Genomic DNA, 26,783 nt, shown 5'->3' on the forward strand with positions numbered 1-26,783 from the left:
TTGGGTATGTTCTCAGGTAAGCTTGGACTTTACTGTGCTTCTAGAAATGCCTGTCACTTTGGAAAATAGTAAAAATAGCCAAGAAATGAAATATGTCATTTAACATCTCATTTTGTATAATTCTCAATGTAGTTTATATAGGTTCATAGGTAAATACTAGGCTAGCTGCCCTTGTGGGCCATTTTAGGCCTAGCCAGTTTCCCTTTCTTGTGCTTGAAATAACCTATGCTATTTGGTTATAGGTTGGCCTTACCCATTCCATGGTCTATAATTACGTATTACACCTAATGAGAATAACTGGGATCATACCTTGTATGGGATAAAGCATTTGGGAGCTGGCTCTGTCTATTAGTAGTATGGGGGCAGTCCTGGGGTACATTTTCTGTTTACCAGTCCATGTATCCAATTTGCTCTTGGACATGGACAGGGATGAACTTTGTTTTGTGTGGGTGGGTAGTCTGTTCCATAGCAGCAGTAGCCTCTGTGAATATACCTGTCCCTCAAAACCATTCTGTTGATGTGGCAAAAGAGGTTTAGGTTCCATAGATCAAATATTTCTGATGTCATTTGACTTGATGAAATGCAGTAAATCCATCAGTAATGGGTTGGAGGATGCCCTGTTTTCCAGACACAGATCTTCTGTTAGCAGTCTGTAGGATTTTGCGTATAATAACAGGGCTTTGAGTTGGTCCATGTAGGGCATGTTTAGGCTTAGTATCCTTTTAGTAAGGTATCTTTGTGGGCATTCCAGTTGTTGCATGCATCTGGGTAGATAAATGCCAAAGGGGTTATAATATTCAGTGACTGGCCTAATGAGGGCTGAGTAAATGGGGATGGTGGAATCCCTAGATCTTGACACGTTCCCTTTGTTTATAAGCTTTGCAGTTTAGAAAGACTTTTTTACAACAATGGACACATATTGGTCAAAACTTAGGTCACTGTCCACATGATTTCCCAAATTCCAAACAAATTGGTCAGCTGTTAGGGATGTATTGTCAATGTGATAGTTCTCTGGAGTAGATGACTTCCCAAAGGATACATTAATGCATTTTTTTGACATTTAGTTTCAGTCAGTGATTTTGGCACCAGTTATTTATTTGGGACAAACCTTCCTGCAGGATGGTTGTTATCTGGGGATTCAGTGACTGCTTCTAGCTTGCAGTCATCTGTGAATTTAGTCAGCCAGAGTCCTTGGTTATTTGCTTTTACTTCATAAAAGTAGTTCCCAAACAAAAGAGGACCCAGAGAGAACCCCAGAGGACTCCATTGGTGACTGGTCTCTTTGTGGACGTAACTTCCCCTATTTTGATTATCTGCATCCTATCTGTGTAGCAGTTAAGAATTCAGCGGGTGACATAGGGGTTTATTCCCAGTTTATTTAGCTTTTCTACTGTGCCTGAGTGGATAACTGCGGTGGTGGTGCTGCGGTAGCGCTGTCGCCTCGCAGTAAGACGTTGTCCTGTTCGATTCTCAGTTAAAGCGTCTTCTATGTGGAGACATGCGTGAATGGGCGTACCTTCGTTAAAGGTTGTGCATCAGAGCTGGCAACTCGGTACGTAAAAATCTACTGCCATTCATTAGCAGACTGGAGTTCTGCTGTGGTGACCCCTAACCGGGAAAAGCCGAAAGATACAACAACTGTGCCTGAGTGGGGAATTGTCAAAAACTTGAGCCAGGCCAGGGTATGCAGTGGGAGTCATCAATTGCTTTGGTGACCTTCTCAAAAAAATCCACCAGGTTGACTAAGCAACATAAATATGGTTTTGTCAGTGTTGCTGTATGCCAGTCATCTCCTTATCCTCTTTAACAGTAATACCATTCTCTGCTGACAAGTTCCAACTATTAATGCACCCCCTCCACCTTCCCCTTGAGTCTTAGCTTGGGCAGGCATGTTTGTGCCATTGCATTAAGTTAAACTACTTTCTGAAGCTGCTGTTGTGCAGCCTTCATGTTTTCTAAGACCCCAGTGCTTACAACAATCTGATTATATTCCAGCTGTCAAAATAAAACACTTAATGAAATGAGGCTTGCAGTCTAAAGGTGCTCATTCTGAGTTTCTACCCTTTAGCCTGTACTTAAATGGGATGGAATGCTGGAGTTAAGAGCGCAGATCTCACTTTCTTAAATGCATATTCTATGCAAGTTGAAACTTTCTGAATAAAATGTTGCTATCTAGCTCTTAACCATTGTCTACATGTATATACTCTAATTACAGGAATACCAGCAGTGTTGCAGCTAGCTTAAATTATATATTATAGAGTGTTAAGACGATTGACTGTTTTGCATGTAACTGTATTTAAGATAACTGGCACAGCTCTGTGTTCTGTGCATTGTTTGTCATTTACTGTACCTCTTTATATTGCATTTTTTATTAATATAATTTTTAATGTACAAATCTTTCCTCCCAGTGTCTGTTCTGTAAACATCTGAGCTTAATCACAGTATGCAGGCTCTCTCAGCTGTAATACATACATATAAGTAAAAGTTATATGGCTCTAGTGCTGTATGTATGAGCTTGACTACATACTTTGATTTGGAGAAGTGGTATTTCTGTGCAGTTTCCTTGTCAATATTAGTAATATTTTAAAGGTTACTGTGATTGCTTTGATTATAAACTAACACAGCCCTATATTACATTGTTAGGTGATTGGGTTTACATCAGAAAGCGTTGCTGCATTCATCGCTGTGGTTGGAATCCTCTCCATACTGGCACAGGTAATTCCTTAACATTGTACCTTGCGTGCAGATCAGTTGTGTTCTGATGCAGTGTATTCTGAAAGTTAATTTTTCATTTAGGCCTAAAGCCTCTGTGTGGCAAACTGTTTTGACATGCAGTTGCATTTCCCTTCACCTCAACTATCCTCATTGTGTGCATGTTTTTTTTTTTCAGACTGTGGTCCTGGGTATTTTAATGCGTTCCATTGGTAACAAGAACACCATTCTTTTGGGACTAGGTTTCCAGATTCTGCAGCTGGCATGGTATGGTTTTGGATCACAACCATGGTAAGGACTGTGTGTTTTTTGTGTGTGTGTATGTCTTTGAACATCCATCTTATGGAGTTTGTTTGGTCTGCTGGAACTACACTGACAGGACATGTATTTATAATGTTAGGTATGAAGGTAGGGAAGGGTTACAGTTTTTTAGTGCTGACTGCCTTTTATGTTGCTTTTCAGTTGAGGCTTAGGAGTTAAAACATTCAGCTGTCTGGTACTTACTCCAGTAATGTGGGACTAGGAAAGCTTGGCAGTGAAAGAAGACCACCATGCAGCTTTTGTTCTTCTACTGATACCAAGCACTGATCTTGACTATGGAATAATTTTTATTTTAATTTATTTTGTACTGTACATACTGTTTCTGCAGATACAGTTTTCCCTGTCTTGCCTGCTTTTGAATTCTTTCCCTTGTCTCTTCTGGTCCAGACACAGTTGTTAGGCAGAATTTCTCTTGCCATGCAACCTCCTGTGGAATCTGCCACCTCTTTCTGCTGAGTCATGACAGTTTAGGGAGTAACAGTAAAACCTAGTAGCAGAGTAGTAGACTTGGAAGAGTTGATATTTGCAAATTTTTTTTAAATACACTTGACAGTCAGATTCATGTTTTTTATGCAGTCTGAGAGAAATTTGTGTATGTCCCATCTGTACTTCTGGTATTTAATGCTTTTAGCCTCATGGTGGCAGAAGTGTTGTTACTCATCTTACAGCCTTCTCTGGCCATGCACTTTTTGATACTTTGTACGCTGTGACTATTACATTGCTGAACAGCTGAATAGAGCATGGCAGCTTTTCATGTTGTTGTGACCTAAAGTTGAAGAAATCATCACAGGTGAGTAGTATATCTGGCAGGTAAATTAAAAGGGGTGTTGCACAAAAATGAAATGAATAAGTATACGCATCCTGAGTTTATTTAGTGTGGAATTTAATTTTTTTGTTTGCATTTCTTACCAGTGGTGTAGTGGCTGGTTTCATGTGTCCTACTCCTACACTCGCTGTGTTTGGGCTTCTTACAACATCCATAGTGCTGGGCTTACTAACACTGAAACTCTCAGCATAGTTTCATTCCGCTGGTTACTCATTCTGTCTCTTTTATGTGTAGTATCGTGCAGTAGTAGAAGAGGGCAGCTTTGGGTCACAGAAGTGTTTTCAGTGGTGTCATGGTCTATGATAAATGGTATTGTGATACAGTGACAAGAATACTGATTTTTCCATTTTTCTTCACACTACTCCCAAAAACAACTGTGAATCCTGCAGATATTCCCCATTCAGTTTCTCGCTTCAAATAGTATCCACTTCTACCATTAGGAAACTACTTCATAAATTCAAACCTTGCCCCCCCCCCCCCCCCACACACACACACCCCTGATAATCTTCCCTCTGGCTACCAGTGCAGTTGCATACTCAGTGTCAGTTCTAATCAATAGATCTATCACTGAATCCCACTTATCCCAATATTTGGAAAAAATCTTATCAGTCCCCTTCACACAGGTGGCAATTCTCTTGATATATTCATATTCTGCCCGTCCTGTTGCTGTCCTCTTTCCACTCACCTAAGTATTTGAAAAAATCATTCAAAAACAAGGAAACCAATACCTCCTTAAACATCAGCTCCGCGGTCTCACACAATATGGTTTTTGTCCATTCCACAGCACAATCACTGCTGTCCTGTCATTCATGGACATTGTTAATAAAGCCAGGGATGAAGTATAACTTATCTCAGCTGTATTCCTCACTTTATCCAAAGCCTTTGACAAAGTATCTTATAATACACTCCTGCAGGAAATGTCAAAATTAGGACTGTCTGAAACCACCCTACTTTGGTTCAGTAGTAATATGACAGGCAGACAGTAATCAGCTAAACGTCTCAACATCTTGTCCCTATTTCTACCCATCTCTAGAGGAGTAACCCAAGGATCCATTCTAGAACCCCTTCTTTTCAATGTATGTATAAATAATTGTTACACCTCCGCTAAACAAGCATCACTGATGCAGTACTCTTATGATTCAACAGTTATCTCTTCTAATAACCTTTATCACCTACAACTTATAACCCAGGAAGCCTTCAACTCCACTGAAAATTGACTCAAACATGCCCAACTTTTACTCAACCAAAAGAAAACCAAGTTACTAGTATTTTTCCTCACACTCATCAAAAAACAATTTCAGAATCCCTTTCCTTGATGACACATTAAACAAAACAGGTACTCATACTAAACTAGTAGGATTAATCCTAGATGATAACCTCAAATTTGATCTCCGCGTATATAATTCCATCAAGAAAACCCATCAAATTTTAGGCATGATGTACAGAAGTAAACAATACGTGAACAAGTATACTAAAGTAACCCTACCAAACACCTACTTATTGCCTTCCCTCCTGTATGGTGCACACATATTTTACAACTTTCAGTCACCAGTGAAGTCTAAACTTGAGCAATGCCTAAACATGAACAATGCTACTTTAAAATTGCTCACTTTGCTGCTAGCAAACCTCATTTCACCCATCACTGCTCAGCCCTTAAAGAAAGCATTTGGCTAAAACTCCCCCAGTATCTCCGCTATACGCAACTTCTCACTGCCTATAAACTAATAAACAAACCGACTAACTGCCCCTGTCTAAGCACACAGTACTGTCATCCCAAATGCATACTACACTGTGACACACACATACCCTCCATTCACAAGGTGCATAATGCTGCTGGCCAAAGACTTTATTCTTTCTGTGTAGCTAAAGTTTTGAAGCAAATTCCTTTAACCAGTAGGAGCTCCCTATATAGCTCTACATTCAAGGCCTCCCTAAAATTGTTCATGAATAATTCTTGGCTCTGCTCATGTAGTACTCCTGGATAACTAATAACCCTCTTGTCCTTCATATCATACACAAACTCATTCTTCCTGTCAACCTTTCTTGCTTAGTTTTTTCTTTCATCCCTTTTTATTTCAGTATTTCCTCACCTCTTTCTTTCACCTCCCATTGATTTCTTTGCTTATTCCTGCTGGTAATCCCTGTCCCTGTACTCTTATCCCTGCTAATTACCATTCTCCCTTGCTGATTCATATCTCATCCCTCTGTACTCTCGTATCTCTCCATGCTAATCAACCTTCATTTTTAAATACTTACCTAGTGTCTGCGACCATTTCTTAACATAAGACGATTGTAAAAATCTTACCTTTTTCTCATCTGCTGTTTATATCAGAACAGTGTATCATTTGATTGTAAATTGCCTGTTAAAACATTTTTGTAATTCAGTTCTAGATTAGTCTGTTACATTTTTTTTTTGTAATTTGGAGCTTTTCTCCCCTGGCTTCTACTGAAAAGGGCTTTTTCCCAGTTGGACTTCCCCAGTCAACAAGTAAATATCAGAAAAATCAGTAATCCGGATTGTCTGTTTGGAATATACCGTGGAATTTGACATTTTTGTTCATAGCTCTCGCACACCGCATCCTGTATTTCGTCTCATGTTTAATATTTGATCTGATGCTATCCGTGTCAATATTGATTATGGATGGGTCTTGGATTCGACCTCTGATCCGAGCCGACAAAGTGAGCGACAGCTCCTGAGGTCAAGCTCCTCCCCTTAATTTCTGTTACCCATAATCCTTGGATCTCGTTTGCCATGATTAGTGAATGGCCGTGTTTCCTGCTGCTCAAGCTCACTGTTTTTCAGATAAGTGAATTTTTGGGTTCTTTCTGTCTCTATATGTCCCTTTTTCCCTAATTTTAGGGTTAGTAGTAGGCCCCCCGCCGCCATTAGTTATATAGCTGGCCATTAGGGTTTTTCCCTTCCCTTCTTCTTTCCTCCTTATGTGTAAGTGTTTTTTGTGTATGTGTGACTGTTTGGAGGGTTTTGACTTGGGGTTTTTGTTGTGGCTGGCACATCTTCTGGTTTTACATGCTGCTTCTCATGTGGTCGGAAGCTAGCTCCAGCCGACACCCATGACGAGTGCGTCTACTGTCTAAGAGAGCCCCATTTGGAGATTGAATGTGATATCTGTGCAGGGTTCAATCCCACGGTTCTCCTAGACCTTAGGAATAAGCTGCTGCTCAAGGGGCTAGCTGAAGGTGCTCCCTTGGTCTCAGGCTCCCCCTCCAAACCCCGTCGAATCCCAGGAGAAAGCCCTCTTCCTCTCAGGACTCCCTTGCTAAACGGACCAGGCTCTCGGATCCATGTGCCCCGCATCCAAGTCCAGCCTTGGGTTCATTGGCTCCGAAAGCCTCGACTCCCCTGGCCGGATCTGACTCTTCTGAGGTTTGGAGCTCCTCGGACCCAGTCGGATCAAAATCCCTGTTGGGTCAGATGACCTCATCGGATCCATCTTCAGGGAAGTTGGTATGCTCGGCTGCGATGGCTCCTTTGGAGCCAATTGTTATCCTTCAGTCACCTCCAAACTCTCGGATCTGGGGAGGTCTAGAAGGTCCTCATCTAGGAACCGCAGACACTCTACCCATTCAGGCCATTCTTCAGTTTCCTCCCGGTCTACTAGGCATTTACTTCCATCTGATATGGACCAGATGATGAGTTTCCTCAAAGCCCAGATGGAACTGGGCCTGCTTCTATCCCGTGGCCACTTGCCAAGGGGCACTTCACCCACCTCTGATCTCCTCTCAGACTCCGTAAGAGTTAGGGGCCCTGAGGTCAGAGTTTGCCTAAGGAGAGACCATCGGCATCAGGTAGTGCCCCCACATCCACGCTGCCTTGGTCCCTGTCTGGCTTAACCCCCTTGCCCTCTGAGTTGTCTTTGCCTCAGGCCCGAGAGATCACTGGAGGCCACCGGGGTGGGGGTTCCGGTCCGGAGTTTTCAGACCATTCCCTTCCCTTGGGGGATCTGCCCTGGATAGTTCGGGTCCGAATTGTCTGGGGATGTTGGTACCGTGCCTGGTGTCTCCCCTCCCCCTTAGTTGGTTGGGGCCAGTGGGCAGGAGGGTGGGGCTTTTTCTAGTCCGTCCACTTTCCGGGTGATAGAGGACCATCTCCGGTTGGTCGGCAGCCTCTTCCTCGGCTCTGGACCCAACCCTGCCTGGTTCTGTTTTGGGTGGTGAGCCTGCATCATCGGTCCAGGGTCCCCCAGGATTGCCTTCAGAAGGGCATCACCTCCATAGGGGTACCCTCCTCTTCCGAGTCCTCCCCAGAGCCCACAGTGGAGGAGCCTTCTTGGAAGAGGACGTGCAAGAGGAGGCACCTAGACTCCCCCTGAGAGTCGCTCATGGAAGACACGGATTTCAAGGAAAGGGATGGGTCCCCCAGACTACCATCCAAGAAGGTATCCTTTGGCAAAATACTTGAGATCCTGGGGGGGGGGGGTTTGGTCTTCCCCCACCCTGTCCTCCAAGGAATCCGTGTTCCTGAAGGTATTCGGGGCGGGCCTATCTTCCTCCTCGGTGTCTTCCCCTGCGGATGAGTTAGTCCAGCTCATTGCCAGCAGGGTGTGGAAGGAGCCGGACACAGTCGATCCAGTCCTGAAGAAGGCGGATAAGTTCCTCAGTCCCCCCAAATACAAACCATTCTGGAATAAAGGTGTCCCTGTAGATGCTATTGTGGTTTCCACAGTCACCAAGAAAGAGCTCGCAAAACAGAGCTCTATGGTCCATCCCCCTATTAGGGAGTCTAAGGCGATTGACCATTTTGGGAAGCACATGTATGCCCCAGCTGCATTCAGACTGAGGACTACAAATTACATGGCATACTTTACATGGCTACAAAGGGATTTGTTCCCGAAATGTACAGAAGTAAACAGTACTTGACCAACTCTACTAAAGTAACCCTACCAAACACCTATTTTCCAACTTTCAGTCATCAGTAAAGTCTAAACTTGAGCAATACCTAAACATGAACAATGCTACTTTTAATTGCTCACTTTGCTGCTAGCAAACCTCATTTCACCCATCACTGCTCAGCCTTTAAAGAAAGCATTTGGTTAGAACTCCCCCATCTCCACTATATGCAACTTCTTACTGCCTATAAACCAATAAACAAACAGACTAACTGCCCCTGTCTAAGCACACTACTACAAAACTGTCATCCCAAATGCATACTACACTCTGAATCACAGATGCCATACATTCCAAAGACGGATAATGCTGTTAACCAAAGCCTTTATTCTTTCTGTGTTGCTAAAGTTTTGAAGCAAATTCCTTTTAACCAGTAGGAACTCCCTATATAGCTCTACATTTAAGGCCACCCTAAAAATGTTCATGAATAATTCTTGGCTCTGCACATGTAGTGTACCTGGCTAACTACTAACTCTAACAACGAAAGAAAGTGGTGGAACCAAAGAACCCAAAAATGTAAATATATGAATAAAAAATAAGGCACTTCGGCTGGAGATAAAAAACACTTTAATATAAATAAAATAAATACTATAGCGCTTACCTATGTATAGTATTTATTTTATTTGTATTAGTGTTTTTTATCTCCGGCCGAAGTGTTTTATTCATATAACTACTAACTCTCCTGTCTTTCATATCATACACACACACAATCTTTCTGTTAACCTTTCTTGCTTAGTTTTTTCTTTCATCCCTTTTTATTTCAGTATTTCCTCACCTCTTTCTTTCATCTCCCATTGATTTCTTTGCTTATTCCTGCTAGTAATCCCTGTACTCTTATCCCTGCTAATTACCACTCTCCCTTGCTGATTCATATATCTTTTGCTCTCATATCTCTACTTGCTAATCAACCTTCATTTTTTATACCTACCCAATGCCTGCAACCATTTCTTAACACAAGATGATTGTAAAAATCTTACCTTTTTCTCATCTGCTGTTTGTACTCAGACCACTGTATCATTTGATTGCAAATTATGTCTGTTAAAACGTTTTTGTAATTCAGTTGTAGATTAGTCTGTTAAAATTTTTGTTTTGTAATTTGGAGCTTTTCTCACCAGACGTCTGCTGAAAAGAGCTTTTTCCTAGTTGAACTTGGACTCAACAAATAAATATCAGAATAATCATTCATTTGAACTGTCTGTTTGGAAAATACTGTGGAATCTGACATTTTTGGCCATAGCTCTCACGCACCACATCCTGTGTTTCTTTCAATGTTTAATATTTGTTATACTGTTGTAGTTTGAGGGCTCTACAACTAAAATTTCTTTTAATTTTGTATATACGTTGATGCACTAAAATTACAATGATATCTCATAAATTACCAGAAATTACAGTTAAAAATAATGGGTGAATTCCTGGATTTCATTTCATGAAAATGGAATTTCATTTTTAAAGAACCTTAAATCATTGTCCCTGCACATTCATTAAATGCATTTTTATGTGTCTTCGATATTGTTTTTGTCTGTCTTTAGTAAGAAGGTGAATACTTTAGTCAAAAACTGCTGTTTGTGGGAGGGCACTGTGTGTAAGATTTAGAATCCAGCAGTATGAAAACTGAGTATTTTTGCAGCATAACCTTCTCTGTGTAAATGCAATAAAATGGCTGTGCAGGAAAAAGAATGGAAGTTAGAGTCAGGATCAGTGCAGGAGAAGAATTCTCACAAAATACAACCGTCAGAATCTGCAGTAGTGGCAAACAACATAGTCTATTTAATAGTTGTAGGCTGAACTTTTCCTTGCTGGAGTGCATCTTAGAAGTGCTTTCTGATAATCCTGGTGGTTCATTTAGAATAATCACAAACCTGGAAACACTAGTAATTTGTTTAGGCTCAATCAGTCTAAAGGGAAGCTCATGAGATTTAAACTTGTGACATTAATGGATAGATCAACATGCTAACTCACGTTTTATTATCTCTCTACTTCCTTGCCAGCAAATGTAGAAATGTTAGGCTGCCGGTTAAAAGGTACATGGCAAAGAAGGGATTTTAACATCTGAGAAGTAATATTGCGAGAATTAGATTTAATTGATGGTAGGTTTGTATTTCATATTCTGCTTATAGCCAGATTATCACAGTATAATTGCCTTGTGTCTTTGTTTTACACACATGCAAAATACTTTTTGTAGGAAGAGAGGTAAGATTAGAGTTGCACTGATTCCAGTTACTGGTTGCGAAGTTAGGACTTGGCTTACAGCCTCCTTTGCCTCATATTTCTACTGCTGTCACAAAATGGAATGAAGATTGCAAACCTCAGTACGAACAGTTATTCCATTTAAGAGAAGGAGAATAAGAACCACTACCACAGTCTTTTGGAGTAAAGAATTTACACAGTGTCAGTGGGGCAATGGGTAGTAAACTTGCCTTTAGTGCAGAAGGCTGGGGGTTCTATTCCCACAACAAGTAGATTGATTGTTGACTCTGCAGTGCAACATAAGGAGGGTGCCACACTTCTGAGTGTGTTGTCCTTCAGATAAAACATTAAAAGGAAGCTCTATCTGCTTGTTTGTAGCTCAGGTGGATGTAAAAGATCTCAAGGCACATATCGAAAAAAGAAAGGGAAGTTCTGTGAAGCCCTGGCCTAAATTCCCCTAGTAGTATAGATACCACCTCAGGTCTGTTCTGAAAATAGGCTAGTATCCTAATGGGACTAACCCAGTCAGCAGAGGAATAATAAATGAATATATAAAAAAACACTGTATTTGTCTTCTTTTTGAATTTTAGGTATCCTATCGCATTTCGGAGTAGCTGCCCCTTTTCTTCCTACTGCTATTTTCTATTTTTAAAACAGTGATAGGGAGAGTAAGCTTTCCCTCTCTGTAATGTTCATAGTCGCATAGCATTTAAAGTACAATCAGCTTCCTCTCTGCACTTTTTTCATGTATAGTGACACTGTCATATTCACCCACTGTCAAGTCCAGGAGTCCACAGTCTTTAAAATAAAACTTTTTCCATCCTTATATTTTGCCCCACATTTCACAATCATATTTCCTTTTTGCTGTGTCTGGGTTCCTTATAAAATATTTAATACTATGCTTATCTTCATTCATTTTATTTTGTGATAAAAGGGTATGATTTGCCATTTTCCACTGGGAAATACTGCAGAAAAGAACGTGTGTGAAATCCTAATGCACCTGAAGCTTAATTTCTTATTTGATTTTATTCAAGTTGACCTATATGTGCATTTGAGAGCCAGTCATTTTAAGGCAATTGTTGCCAATGTAAGCACTTGATTAGTAAACCATTGGGGCATTGCTGGAAATAGGCATTTCTTTTGTAACATAATATAGAGGATTATGATTGGGTCGCTTATTGTAACTCACTTATGTGTTCGAGACATGGATTCCAAAAAAATTCACCTTGATAGCATTCTTTCCATGGCTTTGCATGTCAGATTAGTCAGAGTTATTGATCTGTAGTTCCCAAAGTTTGTTGATGGCCCACTCTTATGCAGAGGGATGACCATTGCAGTTCTCCATTTGCAAGACACAAATCTTGTCTGAAGGCTGCGGTTAAACAGTGACTCCAGTGGTCCTGATAGGTCATGTTTCAGGCTATTTAGAAAGCATCCTGGGATATTATCGGGGCTCATCAATGCAATATTTTTGGTCTTAGAGAGTGCATCTTGGACCTTCTCCCTTGTGAAGGGGTCTTTCTTGCCTTCTCTCCCAAAGCTTCCTCTCCAGATTGTATTGTGCTTTCATGCACGTGTGTACAAACCACTGGAATATGTTTTATTTGATCTTCTCTGCAGTTAGAGCTGCTTAGCCTTCTGCTCTGATGTCCTCATTTCTTTGTATGTCCTACAGTGTGTATTCTACCACCCATGTCAGGCACTTCATCTGTATCACCTCTAGCTTTCTCCACTTCTCTGCCATCACTGCAGGGTTTTGGTAACCATTTGAAATGTTGGGACGTGCTAGAATGAGTCCCAAAGTGCAGAGACTCGGTGGCTGAACGATCAGACTCACGTATACCAAGTCCGAGCTGCCATGTCTATGAATATTCCCTTTTCTCTGTGGTATGATGATCTTTGAGTTGGTATATGTAGGTTCAGGGGGTGTAGGAGTGCAGAGGAGCTGCAAAAAGAAGCTTTAAGGAGATGCACTTTTTTCTGTGGGTTTTCAGTCTTTTTTTTTCAGCTTTTTGGCACTCAGCATTTCCACTGCTGAAATTTCAATAAGGAGCCCAAGGTTTCTGTACTGTGCAATAGTGCTGGTCACCCCACTCTTTTGTAAATCTTACTTTTCAGCTTCTTTGACATTCTTCTGTTACACACTACCTCTGTCGCTCTGTGCCAGTTGGGTGCAGTCTCTCTGATTTTAGCTTTGATCTCCTCATTCAGATTTCCCTTCTTCACAACCACCCCTCCCAGTTATTTGAAGCTGTTAAACTGATCCACTATTTTTCCCCTGCTATCTCAGTTTTCAACTTCTTTTTTCCATCTTTTGCTGTCATTACAACTGTTTTATGTATACTCAGTTTTGCATTCCATTCTTCTGTCATTTGTTAAAGTTCTTGCTTAGAATCTGTCTGTAATACCACACTGTCTGCATACAACAGCTTTGTTTCTTCCCCAGACAACTTGTTTGCTAATGTAGTCCATCAACAGCAGTGGTCTCTGAGATGAACCCTGATGTGCACCCACATTCATAAGAAACCCCTCTTGTGAGACCGAAGACTGTTCATACTTGTGTCATTTGGTCCTTGTATGTAACCTACAGTAATTCTGTCAATGTCTCTGGGACTTAGGAGAATCAGCAGACTACCCAAATCAGCTTTCTTGGGACCTTGTCATATGCTTTCTCCAAGTTTTCAATGCCAGTTGAACTATTTCCTTATCTATAGTTCCTTCTCATCTGTCAATCTCACTGCAGTCATTGGGTCAATTGTGCTACATCCTGATCTGAATCCAAGTTGCTCTGCTCTTTGTACTACTATGCATATGCGTTTGTAAATCACTCTGTCATGAACTTTCATGCGGTGTGAAAGGAGTTTGGTACTTCTATACACACACAGTTGTGAATGTCTCCTTTGATGTTCCTAATATTATTATTATTAATTTCCTTTACTGTTTGGGAAAGTATGATTTAACTAAGAATATGTGTTTTATTGACTGTCGTGACTTTGCAGTACTTTTAAATGAGAGCACATTTTTTTCTGTTCGACAGTTTAAAAGTTGATTTAAACATTCTAAGATTTTTTTCCTTTGGAGAAGCTATGTTTGAGTTACTTTCTGGGACTGGTAAAGTGTGTGAGTTTTTTTCCTTGGTGAAAGTGACTTTATACTACTATTGAAATTTTACTGGCTTGTGCTGCATTTTTCCTGGAAAGAGGCACCATTTTGGCTTGACTAAGGAACAAACCACCGATCCCATAGTTTGTCCTTCTAGCCACACAAAGAAGGGAGTTAACCAAATGGCCTTTGCTATCATAACAGGCTAGCAGTTTGCCTCAGCCACAGGTGGATGACTGTTGTAGCCAAAGCTGTTCACTCGAACCACTCATCTTTTTCCCCAGATCCCTCTGGTCTTGCCCATACAGTCACTGTGGACCAGGAATTAGCCATGTTCTCTGCTTTTGTTGGTGTCCCCTCATTGAGCAATGGAGAGCCACTTTTGTCAGTGTTGGGAGAAGAGACAGGGAAGGTAGCCCTGCTTAGCCAGAATGCTGTGCCCACCCCTTGGGAAGCAGTTGCTGTCATTAAATACCCTGTTCTAACATTCTTGTGAAAAAGAAACAAAAAAAATGTAAGCACATATTTTCTCCTACTCCAGTCTTACTGGACAGGAATAGTTTATTACATCTGGCTTAGGGTCTTGTACAGGCTGTTGATCCTTCCAGTCAGGTGGTTTCTGGAAAGAGAATAAGACAATTCCTCTTTTCCTGAAGAGATTTAAGAAACTGAATCTGGATAGGAATGTAATGGGGCTGATCCAGGTTTTTCTCCTTAGAATTCTGATTCAGAAGCCGAGGAGAGCGTGTTATCTGAATCTTCCTGTCAAGTTTTTTTTTTTTTTTAGACTATTTCTATTTCAGTACCTCAGACATTGCTATGAAATGCTCCAGCAGGAATTCACAGACCCTCCTAATATGTGTGGTTCTCCTGGTAGCTAGTCTGCTGCACCTAAGAAAGCAGAATGTGCAACGTTCCTCAGTCTTTCAGATTACTGTACACTCGTCCCAGATCTGGCCCAAAAGCTATAGCTTTAGTCGATCCAACTGCTGCCAAGCATTTTGTTAATTCTAATCCTTCCTTTTCTGGCAAGGATGGTGAAACAGTTGATGCATTTTGGAAAACGTGTAGACCTTTGCAAGATTAATCTTTTGAAATTTAAATTAGTTAAGTTCATATGTTAAAATTATTCTGACTAATTGTGAAAGTATGAGGAGTGCTTTATCTACATTTCCTTCCTGTGAGGAAAACTCTGCTTTGTGTGTTTTAGTTTCTTCTGTTTCTTGGGTTACTACTCGTTTAAAGTGTGTTTATGACTCTGTACATACGACTTCTAAAGCTTTTGCCAGTGGTACTGTGTTAAGGAGGTTAGCCTGGTTGCATTCTCACAACCTTCCCAAGGATGTAAAAAGTGAGATTTTAAATACACCATTGGATAGAGATTTGGTTTTGGGCCCTCTGTTGCCGAGTTTATCAAAACATGATAAGAGAGTTGATACATGGAATCTCTCGGAATTTTCAGTCATCCTACTCTATATTTTCCAAGGGTTATGTTCCCTTATCCAGTTTTGGCAGGGAACAAAACAAACGATCTCAGCAAAATGCTGGTAAGCAGACATTTAAAAAGCAGTGGCTGGGAGGTTCCAAAAAGAAAGCAGGAATCCCCTGAACAAAAGAGGCAAATAAGTCAAAATGACTAAGTAATATTTCTGGTGCCAAAGAAAGAAAATGCACTGAGACCTGTTCTGGACCTTTCTTTCCTAAACCAGTTTGTCATTTTGCTCAAGTTCAAAATGCTTTCACTAGACAACCTCTTACCCCTTCTTCCTCATTTGAGTTTTTTGTTAAGTTTAGATTTAAAAGATTTATCAGATTCTAGTCCATCCAGATGGTTTAAGGTTCTGTGTGTCTTTATCATATTATCAGATGTTCTTCATGTTTCACTGGTGCAGTCATCACACTAGGCTTATCCTGCCAGGGGTAGCCCTCAGTTGGCCTAAATACCAGAGGCTTTTTATTTCTGCGTTGGTTGCTGTCTCTTTAGTACTGAAGTCAGGTCATCAGTGGTATAAAAACAGGCAGCCGACACCATTACATCAGTCTTTCTTGCCGGGGAGCCCAAAGCAGAAGCAGTTCGCATGAGTGCCAGTCAGCCACTACCTGAGTTTTCATTTCTGAAATTGAAGTTGAAGTCTTCTAAAGATAAGTACCCCATTGGGGAACCTTTTTTTCTTGTTCTAACTGATGTCAGAAAAAGTTAACAATTGTCTCCCTATGGAAAGCAAATACCACACCGAGATTTCCATTCTTACTGCATCACCTGTTTAGGCCCAGACCACAACGTACCTCGCTGCCGGTTTTGTGCTTTGTTCAACGCCCGAACTATTCGTCGTCAGCCATTTTTGTAGCTAAATACTTTCATTCTCGATCTCTGTATTCCAAAATGGTTTCGGTTAGCCATCAGACTACCAATTTTCCAAAAAAAGTAAGGATAAAGACAGAGACAAAACCGCACAGGTCCAAAACCGCCACCGCAGCTTTCGTTAAGCTAGTTGCCAGTTTGCCGGTACTCAGTGAAGTGCTTACGCAGCCCCTGATGCATGCTTCGATGGATTTGCAGGCCGTTACCGAGACCTGTGTGGAGTTTGGTATGCTGCGAGACTCTTCTTTGACTATGGAACCTGCGGATGTCTCTACCTTGGCTGGGCCCGGAGCCGCTGTACAGGCACTGGCTTATGAGGAAGTTTTTCGCACTACCAATATTCGACACAAACCGACGACTTCTTTCGTGTCTTCATTTCTTTCTAAAACTACCAAGTTTCTAAGGCCAAGAGTACGAGCTACGCCTAAAAAAGCGACGACCCTAACTCAAGTGCCTGCTTCCTTGCCACAATCACAGATGCTTAAAATGGCGGAAGACCTTATCATGCTGATTAGGGGAGGCCAGCCTTCCCCTGCTAAAAGGAAAAAGAGACTTGTCCCCAGCAGCTTTATCTGACCAGGAGTCCAATGACTCTGAGGTTTCTGATTATGAAGACATACCCTTATCTGCCTATGAGGATTTAGATGCAGAGGAATCCATTCCTTCTGCCTCCCCTCCAGAGGATTTTTCTTTTGGTGAAACCCTACATACTTTGAGAGAGCATTTCCATTGGGAATGCCAGAATTATCCTCAGTCCAAAAAGAGACTCAGGGAATTTTTAGATTTACCACAACACAGACGCTTAGGTAGCCCTCCTGTTCTGGATGTTGTGGATGGTGTCTTCATAGAATCCAGTCTGACTCCTGATACTTTACCCCCCGCTCCCAGGAAACCTGACAGGTACTGCAGAGTCCCTGACTCACACAAATTTCTTTTCAAAAATCCTACTGCTGACCCAGAAGTCATCTCCCAAGGACATAAAGGAAAAAAAGCAACTACAGCTAAGAATCCCACCCCCTCGGACAGGGATTCTTGAGCTTTAGACAGATGAGGTAAAAAAAGTATACACCTCTGCAACTATTGCATTAAATTGAGCATTAAATTGTCAGTTCTACATGCTGAAATGCCAGCAACACACTATGGAACTTATATAGCAAAAATTATCTACCTTCCCTGACTGTCCAGAAAATAAAGAATTACAGGAGCTAATGCATTCTGCAAGCCAAGTCAGCAAGCATACCCTGCAATGTGGGTTTGACGCCCTAGAAGCATCTTGCAGGGCAGCAGTCACAGGTTCTGTACTTGGCATGCCTGGCTTAATGAGCAGACCTTGCCAGACCATGTCAGATCAAAATTATTGGACACACCTCTGAACAAGGACAATCTGTTTGGCATCAAAGCAGAAGAGGTTTTTAAAAAGATGGAATAAAAAGCTAAGTCTATGCAGACAGTCAAAGATTTTTTGCAAGTGCAGCCTCCAAGATTCAGTAGGCATTGCCCTTCAAAACATTGGTCTTTTCCAGTCCCCTCAGTGTCACCTCAAACTAGACCTAGGGGAAACAGACCCCCCCCCCCGACTACAGTCTCAGGGTATGCCGAGATCTAAGCAATGGAGTACCTCTACTTCTAAAACAGGGAGTGCTAAGCCACCCCCTTATGGAAGGAATTCACAATGACTTCTCAACTCCTCCACTCACCTCTGCCCAATTTCTCAGGCACCCAGGAGGAAAACTTGCCCACCATGCAAAAAACTGGACCTCCATCACCAAAGATCGATGGGTCCTCAACATAGTATCCTAGGGGTACAAATTTTATTTCCACGTGGTGCCCAACTCCAAAAGATTTCCCAGACCTTCCTCCAAACCAGTGGGCAGAGGCACAAAAACAAGTTCAGTCCCTGCTCTCCATAAGGGCAATTCAGCCTGTTCCTGCAGAACAGATAGGCCAAGGTTTTTATTCCAGGCTATTTCTGGTACCCAGAAAAGAGGGCACCTGGTGCCCAATCTTAGATCTATGCATTCTGAACACCTTCCTGGTGGTACCAAAATTCAAAATGCTCACCCTACAGCAGCTTCTCCCTATGCTGTCCAAAGATGCCTGGTTAGCCACCCTAGACCTAAAGGAGGCCTATTTGCACATCCCAATCAGGAACTCCTGCAGGAAATATCTACGTTTCAGAGCAGGATCTATGCATTAATTATCAGTTCTCTACACTTCCCTTTGGCTTATCCACTGCTTCCAGAGTTTTCGCAAAATGCCTGTCTCCAGCCATTGCCTATTGCAGACAGAAAAATATTCAAATTTACTCCTACTTGGACGATTGCCTGATTCGGGCAGACAGTCAGAAAAAGCTGTTGCAACACCTGACATTTGTAAAGGACCTTCTAACCTCCCTGGGGTACACTATCAACGAAAAGAAATCCAAACTAGTTCCCATTCAAAAAATTGTTTTCCTGGGAGCAAGCTTGGACACAACATCCCAGATGGCATTCCTTACTCCAGAAAAACAAGCCTATCTGACAGGCTACTTCTCTCAAATGGCCACCAGAACCCAGTTATCCACAAGAAAAATCCTGTAAGCTCTAGGGTTCATGGCCTTCTGCATTCTACTAATTCCATATGCGAGACTGCATATGAGGAAACTTCAGTGGTACTTAAAAAGTCTTTGGTGCCAACATTCTCAGGACCTAGAAACTATTATACCTATGATTCCTTGTCTAAGGAAAGAGTTCATTTGGTGGGCAGCAGCATGCAACCACAACAAGGGGCTTCTCTTTACACAACCCCACACCACCCAGACCCTAACCACAGATGCATCAGACTATGCCTGGGGTGCACATCTGGACGGCAGGTGCATTCAGGGCCACTGGTGCCCAAATCAAATTCATCTGCACATCAACCAAAAAGAGATGCTAGCTGTTCAGCACGCTCTGACAGCTTTCAGCTCCCTACTCTCTCTGGGGCCTCTACTAATCAAAACCGACAACACCACAATGAAGTGGTACATCAACAAGCAGGGGGGAACCCACTCTGCAGGCTAGCCATGACCCTTTGGAACACGGCCTCAGCCATGCATATTCACCTGCAAGCTCAATTCCTGCCAGGCAACCAAAATTCTCTGGCAGACAACTTAAGCAGAAATCTCCTAGACCCACACGAGTGGCAATTAAACCACAACACCTTCAGCCTTGTGACCCAGAAATGGGGTACCCCGAAGGTGGACCTATTTGCCTCCCCCTACAACCACCAGCTCAGCAAATTCTGCACCAGGGAACCTCACAGTAAGCCTGGAAAGTGGATGCCCTATCCTTCCAGTGGGCAAACCTCTCAATCTATACATTTCCCAGTCTACCTCTTTTTACAAGAGTATTACTCAAGATAAGGGAGGAAAAACCAAGGGCAGTCCTGATTCCCCAGACTGACCATGCCAACACTGGTACCCAGTACTGTGCAGTCTGTCACCGTTGCCTTCATGGCACCTCTCCCAGATCCCAACTCTCCTGACTCAGCAGGAGGGACAGTTCTTACATCTGCAATTGCAGACCCTGAACCTTGCAGCCTGGCTTATTCCTTGACTTCTCCTCCAGTGGCCAGCCTAAGCAAGCAAGTACTGGATGTCATACGTGAAGCCAGAAGACCCAGTACTAGAAAATCCTATGCTGACAAGTGGAAAATGTATTGTTCCTGGATCCAAACTAAAGGAGCAGATCCAGCACAGCCCTCCTTACTTCTCATCCTGGATTACTTAGCAAACCTACTCCACAGGGGCCTATCCTTCTCTTCCATTAAGATCCATGCCTCTGCCATCTCTGCTCATTACAGCACTGAGCCACCTCTCTTCTCCCACCCTCTCATCAAGCAGTTCCTGAGAGGAGCTAACAACTTAAGGCCACCAACAAGAGCGCCTACCCCTGCTTGGGACCTTAGCTTTGTGTTGGAAAAGCTCACGCTACCCCTCTTTGAGCCTGCAGCATCAGCGGAGTTAACATTCCTCTCTTGGAAAACAGCCTTGCTTCTGGACATCACTTCAGCCAGACTAACCCTACTTTCATGCCTAAAGTGGTGTCCAGTGTGGTTCTCAACCAATCTATCAATTTGCCCACCTTTTTCCTTAAGCCTCAAAATAAGGGGGAAAGGATCCTGCACAGACAGCTCAGATTCTACCTTGATAGGACTAAACCCTTTAGGAAATCTGACCAGTTACTTGTTAGCTTTGCACCAGGGGCAAAGGGCAAGGCCATATCAAAACAAACCATCTCCAAATGGATAGCACACTGTATCCATTTCTGTTACAAACACCATGGGAAACCACTCCCTCAGGGGGTCAGAACACATTCCAGTAGTGCAACTTCAACCTCTACAGCCTTTCTCAGAGGAGTCCCTACCAGGGACATTCTGGAAGCTGCAACTTGGAGCTCTGCTCATACCTTCACCAAGCATTACCACTTGCCTATCTTTTCCAAATCCAGGGCGGGTTTTGCAACCGCAGTCCTGCAGGGCATACTAGCCAGCCCCAACTCTTCTTGACTGCCTCCACCCATTCTTCAGCTTTGGGAATCAAGCCAAGTGTGATGAGTGCAACAGTGAAACATGAAGAACATAGTACAGTTGTGTACACTTACCATAAATGTGGATGTTCAAGTGTATTCACTATTGCAGTCCTGGTTTCCCACCCTCCAGCCCCCTTGTCTCTTTCTCGCTCCTTACGGGGCTATTGGTATTTACTTTTTACGGGTGGTGTTTTTCCACCATAACTTAGCTCCCTATTTGGGGACTCCTGACATTTGGGGCAAGAAAAAAAGATTTAATGGTGTTGGCTGCATGTTTTTATACCACTGATGACCTGACATCAGTACTGAAGTGACAGCAACCGATGCAGAAATACTAAGCCTCTGGTATTCGGGCTGACTGAGGGCTACCCCTGGCAGGATAACCCTAGTGTGATGACTGCAACAGTGAATACACTTGAACATCTACATTTGTGGTAAGTATACACAACTGTACTTTCTCTACCTTACCCTTTCAACTATCCACTGCTGAAAGAGTGTTTATAAAGTGTCTAGCTCAAGTTATAGCACATTGCAGGCTACTGGATATCCACATTTTCCATATTTAAATGACAAGTATTTTTCATATTTTTCAAAGTGTCAGGAATATGCAGGCTAGGTTTCTAAGAGAGCATCCAAATGTCTTTTTTTGATTCCATAACACTGGATTGGGTTCCTTGTGTGTCTGCTGGACACCTCAGTACAAAGCTTTTCTTCCATAAGAAAAAATAGATCTATATTTAGATCTGTTCCAGAGTTTTCCACTCAGACTGGGTCTCATGGTATCTATGATTCTGATGATAATCCTGGCAAGACTCCACAGGAGAAAGGTACAATGCTATGTGAAGTCTCTTTCATCCCAGTACCAGCACCCATTATCTTTTCATGTTCCAGTTCTGGGATTTGTCAAAGCACTTTGTGGAGACATCAGATATCCCTGAATCCAGGTGTTCCCTTCTCCCCTCCTGCTCCAAAGCAGTCAAGTTACCGCAGACACCTCAGACTTTGCTTGGGAGGCAGTATCAAGGGTGGTAAAAGTGCAAGGTATCTGGGACAGTGAAGAGACACAAGTGCATACATATAAAAGAAATGCTTGCCCTTATCAAGGCACTGAACCCTTAATCACCTTTGATACCCAGGGCCACTTCAAGTTGTCACAGAGAATACCACAGTGATGTGGTTCATAAACAAGCAATGGGGGATCCAGGTCTTACCCCTATGCAGACTAGACAGATTAACATGAGCTAGAGCTTTACAGCGCAGTCTTGGTCTACAGGATTCCTAACATTCCATCAGAGCAAAATTGTGTGGGAGACAAGCTGAACAGGACAAAGGCAGACCCTTAAAAATGTAAACTAGTCCAGGGTGTCTTCCAAAATGTATTCCATCTCTGGGGAATTCCTCAAATGGAACTTTTGCTTCCTCTCTGTACACTCAGCTGGCAAAATTCTGCTCTAGGACACAATGTAAGAATGCTTAGAAGACAGATGACTTTTCTTTTCCTTGAACAGGAGTATTCCTGTATGCTTTTCCACCCTTTCTACTGATATCCAGGATACTTCTGAAGAAGATCATCATGGTGACTACCTTCTGGCCCCGTCAACAGTGGTTCTCCCTTCTTTTGGAAGCTTCCTCACAAAATGTATTTACTTGCAAAAGAGTAGGGATGTTTGATCCATCCTGACCCCAAACAACTTCAGTTGACTGCCTGAATGAAAAGGTCTTAATACCTTTTAGGCACCTGTTTACTGAGGATGTACAGCAGGCACTAGTCAAGGCAAGAAAGCTTGCTACTAGAAAATCATGTATTAGCAAATAGAAAAGGTTTTCCAGTTGGTGCCGGTATTGCAGGCAGTGCCCATTCAGGACTAGTATTTCTTTGGTTTTTACAATATGTGTGTGAATTACTTTCCTCTGGCCTGTCTTGCTCCTCTGTCATTTCATTTGTCAATCATTTCAGCATGCCTGCCCATTGATCCCCATCTTTGAATACATTACCATATCAAGACCAAGAAGACTGGTGTCCCTTCGTTGGGACGTCAATTTTGTGTTGCTCCATTTGAAACAGCTCAGCTAGTTGAATGGAATTTCTTAACATGGAAAATAGTTTTTATTCTGACCTCTGCAAAACGATTATCTGAGTTGCAAGCTCTTATGGTTGGTCAACTTTATCTCACTTTCCACAGAGACAGGGTTTATTTGAGAACTAATCCTTTGCTTGTGCCTAAAGTTGTATCCGAGCTTACTTTAAGCCAAATTAATCCATATCCTTTCCTGAATCTTAAATCAGGGATAAAGATATTTCATACCTTGAATGTCCACAGACAACGCTGGTACTATCTTGACTGAATAAAATCTTTCAGAACTTCCGATCAGTATTTTAATTTCTTGTGAATGTAAGAAGATGGGACAACCTGTGTCAAAGCAGACTATTTCCAAATGGTTGTCACAGGCTGTTACCATTTGTTATTACCATCCCAACAAAAATATTCCATGCAGAGTTAAGTCATATTCTTACCAGTACCTTGGCATCATCTTTGGATTTTTGGAAAGGGTTGCACTCTACAAGAATTCTAGAGGTAGCAACCCGATCCTCTGTACATACTTTTACAAAACATTGCAAGCTCATTTCCTGCTCCAGAGTTAGGTCAGGCTTTGCTTGGACCATTCTTCAGGGCACCTGGACCCTTCTCCTTCCACCTCTCAGTTGTTCTAAGGTATGGTAATCTACCCATATGGCTTAGCCTACTGTAGCAGTGATGATTATGAACACAGTACAGTTGTGTAAGTAAACTTACCATAACAGTCGATAGTCAAATGATCACTGATGCAGTAGATGCTCCTATCCTCCACCCCCCCTTGTTTTTGGTGTGTTTATTTATGTCAGAGTGTGGACATTTATTTTTTATTGTTTCTAGAAATATCCTCTAAGGACTTGGGTTCCCTCCTTCAGTTGGAATGAAAGCTGTGACAGGTTTAGTGCTCAAACATGTCTTTTTAGTCATTTTATTTTGGGTGCGTGGAAGCTTCCCCAAAACTTTGGAAGCTGGCTGGAAGGATGTAACCCATATAGCTTAGGCTACTGCAGCAGTGATCATTGAAATGTCTACTGTTATGATATGATACGTTTACTTGCACAACTGTACTTTCTTGTGCACTGGCATTTAGTTGTATCCCAGACAACAGGAGAAAAGTGCTCTAGCCTTCCATACTGTTTTGAGCACACACTGGGACCATTCTCCCCTAACCCACCAAGCAATCTTGATCATATATGCAGTAGCCTTATCTGAGCCTGCTGCTTTCCTTGACTTCATTTTCCTTAGTGCAGTTCTTACTTCTTCTGGGGTGTGCTCCTTATCTTCTTTCATTGTAGGCTGCATCTTGGACAGTACAGCTTTTAGGTGGTTTTCTTCATTTTGAAGCTACTGGAAGTATTCCTTCCATGTGCCTTCGATGTGCTATGGGCTGGTGAGGAAGGTGTTGCTAGCATCCCTTATGAAGGGTCTCTGGTGACCATTTTCATCTTTCTGTCTTTGCCTTGCAACCTAGTATTGTTTCTTTTTTCATCTGCTGAGTCACTTTCCAGAATCTGATAGAGTGATTCTGCTGCCTTGTTCTGTGCTATTGCAACTGTTGTGGTAGCCTCTTTGTTAGTCAACCAGTATTTCTTTTTAACCTGGTCTGTCTTTTCTGTCTCCGTTTTTTTCTTAGCTTGGATGACTTCTTGTGTACTTTTGCATTCCATAACTAGTTTTCTTTGTGTACCGTATTCCGTACCAGTCTCTGCTGCATGTCTGTTCTACAGTCCTTACACATGCTATTCTTTTTCTTCTTCTTCAGCACCACCTATTTCCTCTTCTTTCTGTGGTGCTAGAGCCCTGAGTATTTCCTTGAACTCCTGTGTTTTCTCTCCAGTCAACATCCAGGTCTTCAGCCTAGTCTCTGTTGACCTTAGAGCCTTCTCTTCCCACTGCTTGCAGCTGATAATGGCAAACAGTGGCTTATACTGTGGTCAGAGTATTTAATTGGTAATGACTGCTGTCAATGATTGTACCCTGATGCACTTTCCTTACTAGGAAGAAGTCTACTTGAGTTTTATGTTAGCCACTCTTGTATGTGATCTTGGACTGTTTGCCAGACAGAAATCTAGAATGAGCTCTCCCTCTTTGTGTTGCCCCACTCATGTGGACCTAGGCAGTCCTCATGTCCTTTTTTGTCTGTCCCAATATGTGCGTTTTAGGTCCCACATTATCAAGACCTACATGTTGCCCTGCTTTATCTAGTAGGTCAGGCAACTCTTTGATTGCACTATTCTTCACTGTCACAACCCTGCTGTGGGTCTTAGGCTGAGACTATGAAAACTGTCACATCCTTACACTGAAGTCTGATTGCCACAAGTCTATCATTAATTATGATGACATCCATTAATGTCTTCTGAACCCACTTCTTCATAACATTTTTAGTCTGTCCTCCCCCTGAGTAGTAGACTCTCATCGCAAGCCAAGTGGCTGTGCTTTACTGCCCTTCCATCTTGTCTTCCTGATATAGAGGGTGTCCAGCTTCCTCCTTATCATCATGTCATCTACTTCCAAGCTGCTTCCTATCAGTGAACCTATACTGATTGTAGCAAACTTTAGTTTATGTTTGGCAGGTCGATTAGTATTATGTCCAACTTCTGCTCAGCAAAGCTATCCCAGGTAACCAAAGCTGGGTAGTTGAACACCAGCTGGCCAGTTGCTTCTTGACTAAGGGCTTCTGGGCTTTATTATGGGCACACACTGGTCAGTAGGGGTAATAAGACCCATCCCACCATTATCATGAGTCCGTGATATATGTTGGAGTACGCAATAGCCTTACCCAGTTTTTTGCACCATTAGTCAATATAAACCAAACCACCCAGAGCCAATTTGTACACCGTTCAGTTGCTAACCCTGATACAGTATACAGTCTGTGATCCGCGCTGTCTTTTCTAGATGATACTGAGTATTATTATTATTATTATTATTATAATACTTCTAGAAATTATTCAAATTGGATTTGTCATATGCAAGCTTTTCCTCATAAGCTGTTGACCCTTGTTGATTTTTACTGATGGAGTTAAGAGAATTTTTGTTCTTATGACTGGGTAACTTTAAATGTTAAGCATTCATGTCATTTTGTGATAGTTTTTATTTTCTGGGTCCACCAAAATGGAAATTTACTAGTAGATAGATGCAGTACTTTTCACACCTTGTTTCTAAATTCCCTACAAAGGTTTGAATAACCATAATTTTGATCCTCTCGGTTACTTTCTAAGTTCTTCTCATTACTATCAGGGTTTGATAAGTTTCTGATGGTCTGTTCTTCTATAGTCATACTTTTAGTCATAGGTTTATAAGAAGTAACCTTAAGTATTTCAGAATTGATGGAGTTATGATTAGAAGTTCCTAGAGGAACTAAAATAAGTACACTATTGAGAAAATTTGGAACATCCTTAACAATAATGTCAAGTATATAATTTGCTTTTGTTTTGTCTAAGACTAGCTGCAGTCCATGAAAACTTACTATCTTAGTAAACTGCTTTGAGTAAGTAGTATTTGCAGTCAGCCTATCCCGGTTTATATCCAGGTAATTAAAATCACCCAACAACAGAGTGCCTTCATTTCGAAGTATATTATCTGGTCTTGTTAAGTAGTCCCAGTGTTTTGTTGAATCGAGTAAGTATTCAGTTAAACACAGAAAGGATTTACTACTCTTATGGATTAAAATGAGGACTCTTCTACAATTTTGTTGATTTAGCCATTCATATTCAATAAAACCAGGAAACCAGATATGACTAGTA

The 26,783-nt window shown here is 41.9% G+C and overlaps 1 protein-coding gene across 2 annotated transcripts in view; it reads left to right on the forward strand.

Moving 5' to 3' along the window:
- Positions 1-26,783, forward strand: part of LOC122787281 (hippocampus abundant transcript 1 protein-like) — an 880,512-nt gene that overhangs the window by 676,228 nt on the left and 177,501 nt on the right. For both annotated transcript variants that reach the window (XM_044053901.1, XM_044053902.1), the window contains exons 8-9: positions 2,644-2,715; positions 2,891-3,003. In XM_044053901.1, the coding sequence (XP_043909836.1) occupies positions 2,644-2,715; positions 2,891-3,003 (185 nt within the window). The remainder of the gene's footprint in view (positions 1-2,643; positions 2,716-2,890; positions 3,004-26,783) is intronic.

Source organism: Protopterus annectens, chromosome 13.part0 (assembly GCF_019279795.1).
Source record: "Protopterus annectens isolate FY-2018-M chromosome 13.part0, PAN1.0, whole genome shotgun sequence".
Classification (NCBI taxonomy): Eukaryota; Metazoa; Chordata; order Ceratodontiformes; family Protopteridae; genus Protopterus; species Protopterus annectens.